We start from the raw sequence: 4646 nt of genomic DNA on the forward strand, positions 1-4646 counted from the left end.
CTGTGGATTATCTCAATATGTTACTGTAACACGTGAATAACTTCGAAACTGGTCTTCCGAAATAGGCAGAAAATATATATTTTTTCTAATTAAGATAACAGACTACAACTATATCAACAAGGAAGTTATGAAGTAAAATCTTAACTGCCTTGTAGTCAGGTTACCAAATAACTCTCGTTTTCACGTAACGTATACTGAGGTTTTTTTTCTCGGATTTCTTTCGAGATAATTACTCTTAACAAAACGTCTTTCAAACAAATTATTCCAAGCTTCATTTAACTTTCCAAAAGTCCAATTAAAATCAAATCACATGCTATAACTTCCTACCTACCCTAACTGAATATGTAATGTTCCCCTCTTGTTTTTACTACTTTCTACATGTTTCCTTCAAGCATTTGGATTTCCCCAAGTGTTACCTTATATTTACAAAGGTTCCAGGTGATTAATTACTCGCGATATTGTAAGCTTACTTGTACGAAGGATGATAACAGTGAATGTGAACTGTGATGTTTTATACCGTGTGTGGTAGCCAAGTGAAAAGCACCGAGATTCTCGTCCTTGTTTTATTTAAAGTGCAGGAGGAAGGCGTATCAGCTACAGGTCCAACTAAGCAGTGTGCTACATCAAAGACTACGTTAGTAGACGTTTTTATTTTTGTTACAAGAGATTCCTGAGAGTAGAATGAGTTTAGTGTACATGGTTTCCAGTTAAAATTAGCAACACAAATGTATACGTGCACAAACACATACATGCTGATATTTTTGAAGGCCTGTAACAAAATATTTCTTATATATAAGCTCTAAAATGTTGGCCTCGATTTATTAAATATTTATCGTAAGCAGTTTTCATACTTACATTCTTTATAACACTTAATATGTTTATTGTAAAATTTTAATTTTGTATCAAAAAAGCAACCTGGTATTCGCCTTTCTTTGTTGCGAATAAAAGTTAAAGCAGCATGGAGAAACAAAAGGAATAATCATATGTATCAAGTTACGAAACGATAATGCGTTTAAAAACTATTGAGGCTGGCATCACGAAATAGTGGGAAAAGGATTGCAATTTGTTCCTAATGATCATTAAGAACCAAAGCAATCAATTTCGTCTCTATCTCTGTGAAATGTTCTGCCTATAAGTTCTAATTTCTGAAACAAAAGTAATTGAAGGTGTCCGAGTTCGTGAGTGTTTCAAGACGCATATATCTGTGAGTGTGCGTGTTATACTATTTCTCAGCTTCTGCGGCGGCAAAGACTTCAGTTTTTCCACGTGAGAGCGCTCACGGCTCAGTTACACGCGACAAAGTATAGACGCTCGTATTGGCAGAAAACCGCTGAGCCTAGTGCAGCCCCCCCACCCCTATTTAGAAGGAAAACATCGCTCTTGTGCGCCTAGGGAGAGGCTGCTCCTCTCACCTTAGAGCATATTGTAAGGTTACGTTTCAATTGCGAGTTCTCAGTGATGGGGAAATGAGTGTTAAGTTTATTTAATTAAAATGACGATTAACGGGTATACACGCACTTTTGTCCTTATCCAACCCAACTCTTCTGTTGAGGGAAACACCAGCAATGGCACCTACATGGAAACAGATCCCGATATGTGGGACGACATTCTCACATTGGTTCTCAAATCATGTGCCATGATTATTATTATGTTTGCTGCGGTATTTGGCAACACCTTGGTTATTGTCAGCGTATTTCGTCACCACAAACTCCGGATTACAACCAACTATTTTATTGTATCCCTTGCCTTTGCTGATACCCTAGTGGCTCTCCTTGCCATGACTTTTAACGCTAGTGTAAAGATTGCCGGGAGATGGGTATTTGATCCCATTACATGTGACTTCTGGAACTCCTGTGATGTACTCTTCTCTACGGCTTCCATTATGCACCTCTGCTGCATCAGTGTTGATCGTTATTATGCAATCATCAAACCTTTAGAGTATCCAAACAAACTGACTGGTCGAACTGTTGCCATCATGCTCATTTGCGTCTGGATCTCGTCTGCCTTAATCTCTTTCATCCCTATCTTTCTTGGATGGTATACAACAGCAGACCATCTTAAGTTCAAAGAAAGTCATCCAGAGGACTGTTCTTTTGTGGTTAACAAGCCCTATGCTATAATTTCATCCAGTGTATCCTTCTGGATCCCCTGCTTTATCATGCTGTTCACCTACTGGAAGATCTTTCTCGAAGCCTCGAAACAGGAGAAGACACTGCTAAAATCCCAGTCTGGGTTGTACCATCGACCCAGTGCTGACCATACTGCAATTGGTGGGGTCAACTCCGCCTCTCAACACAGATATTCACATTGTGATGACACCGAAAGTGGACATTTTACTCCTACTAAACGTCACTTGATTAAGTTGAAACGGGAGCATAAGGCAGCTAAGACGCTGGGTGTTATTATGGGTGCTTTCATCCTTTGTTGGCTGCCTTTCTTCCTCTGGTACGTATCGATAACAATGTGTGGAGATGCGTGTTACTGTCCTGACATCGTTGTGGATGTTCTTTTCTGGATAGGGTATTTCAACTCCTCTTTAAACCCTATCATTTATGCCTACTTTAACAGAGACTTTAGAGAAGCATTTAAACAAACCCTGCTATCGATGTTTTGTGCGTGCCGTCGAATCTCACTACAGGACAATCACCGAAGAGAGAGCACGAATGTGCCGTGTAACTGTTCATACAGAGCGACACAAGACATTGGCCTAGTAGAAAATAAATCATTTCGCGACTGATTTGCTGTACGCAGGTAAGAGCATTTTGTATTTGGAAAACTAGAGTTTAAGAATGTTTCATTGTTCTGAGGTCACAATAGTGAATTAAGTAACTTATAAATTGATCAGTTAATAGATATATTAAAAATATTAAGTAGTCTTTGCCACAGTTTCATTATCTCTTATGCAGAGACACCCAGTCGTATCAATTAGATATTGTCTTTCAGTTATTCAGCATTATGAAAATGAATTTATGATACAAAATAGTTGTTTATCAAATGGATTGAAATCTGTTACGCCCCAGTGTGAATTATTGGTCATGAATATCGCCCCAATGTGAAATATCGGTCTGTTAGCATGTTTTAGCTTCAGCCCCAGTTTTAACATAAAGGTTCTAAGTATCTAGCCTGAAATACGAGAATATAATTAAGGAGTAAGTAGACATTATTATTATGCATTACATTGCTTTACAAACAAGGGGACGTTTGTTTGTTTTTGGATATTCACGCAAAGCTACACTAAGGTTATCTGTGCTAGTCATCCCCTAATTTTAAACTGATGTAGTAGAAGCTAGCTAGCTAGCTGCACCCTTCGCTGACTCTTGGGCTATTCTTGTCTGACCGAACAGTGGGATTTGGCCATCATCCTTATAACGCACCCACTACCCATAACTGCGGAGTGCGATTCTTTTTTGTGAGGTAAAGGGGGCAAGAACCATGTATCTACAGATTCACATTCCGATACGCTAACCAATGAACCACGCCTAGCTCCAAAATAGAGAACAACTCTAATAGTATACAAATATTGAACCTTATTCAGAGAACAATTTTCATTTTTAAGGTGGACGACTTGTTCATTAATGGCAGTTCATAAACAACTCTGTCAAAAATGTCACTAAACATTAACTCACAATTTGTTTAAACCAATGCATTAGAAAAGTCAGGATTAACACCGCAATATGTTTTCGTGTTGTAACACCACAGTTCTTCTATTTGTTTGTTTGTAATTAAGCACAAAGTTACACAATGGGCTATCGAAACCCGGATTCTTCTTTTTATCCATCCACTAATTAATAAGACCTCTGCGGTACTAAATTGCTATTTTTGGCATTTGTAACTTTAGAATTTAATTTTCTTTAATTTTTACTCAACCAGGTAAGTTATAATTTCGGTGGAGTTAATTAACCATAACCATGATTTATTATTTTTAGCTCATAACACGAGTATTAATTAATTATACTGGAACATAATTAGACACTCCGTATGCTGTTTTAATATTATTTTATTACACGAGCTTACGTCTAGTCGAAGGCTTAGGTACTTGAGCGAAAAGCTTGTGTAATAAAAGAAAAAGAAAGTAATATGTAAATTTTCCAATTAAATTCCAATATAGTTATTTATTATTACTTATACACCAAATCAATAAATTATTCAATATGATCTTAATTTTACAATTATTAATATATACCTTTTTTTAACTTATCAGTAGTAAAAGTCCTTTATTTTTATTTTTTAATTTGATGATGTTAAATCTGGGACGATATTTCAAAAATATCTGTCTTACAACAAAACAAATAAAATCTTAGAATGTATTCCACCAACCTCTGTGACTGTGTTTTGGCTTAACAGATTCAAGGAACAATAAACGTTTGCTGCTTAAAACAGGACTAGAAATTACGATTTGATCAGTAGTTAGTGATTGTGGTAATAATTCATTTAAATTAGAAATATCACGTCATTATAGACAGTGGTATGTTACTGTCCTCCATAATGTTAAAGTAAAAGAAAGTGAAAACATCAACTTTGAAGTATTACATTGATAGTTTGATTCTGTAGGTGACATCCCGTGTTCAAAGCTTTAGTTTCTCTAGACTCAAATTCTTCTAGAAGATAAAACAGTCTAGAGAAACTAAAGCTTTAGTCGTGGGAGG

The 4646-nt window shown here is 36.5% G+C and overlaps 1 protein-coding gene across 4 annotated transcripts in view; it reads left to right on the forward strand.

Moving 5' to 3' along the window:
- Positions 1-1350: 1350 nt before the first annotated feature.
- LOC106457647 (octopamine receptor beta-2R-like) overlaps positions 1351-4646 on the forward strand; it is a 56917-nt gene continuing 53621 nt past the window's right edge. For all 4 annotated transcript variants that reach the window (XR_002610231.1, XR_002610230.1, XM_013917080.2 and 1 more), the window contains exon 1: positions 1351-2751. Coding sequence is in view for 2 of the 4 variants with exons in the window: in XM_013917080.2 (XP_013772534.1) it covers positions 1493-2737 (1245 nt within the window). In the remaining 2 variants the exon portion in view is untranslated. The remainder of the gene's footprint in view (positions 2752-4646) is intronic.

This window comes from Limulus polyphemus, unplaced genomic scaffold (assembly GCF_000517525.1).
Source record: "Limulus polyphemus unplaced genomic scaffold, Limulus_polyphemus-2.1.2 Scaffold356, whole genome shotgun sequence".
Classification (NCBI taxonomy): Eukaryota; Metazoa; Arthropoda; class Merostomata; order Xiphosura; family Limulidae; genus Limulus; species Limulus polyphemus.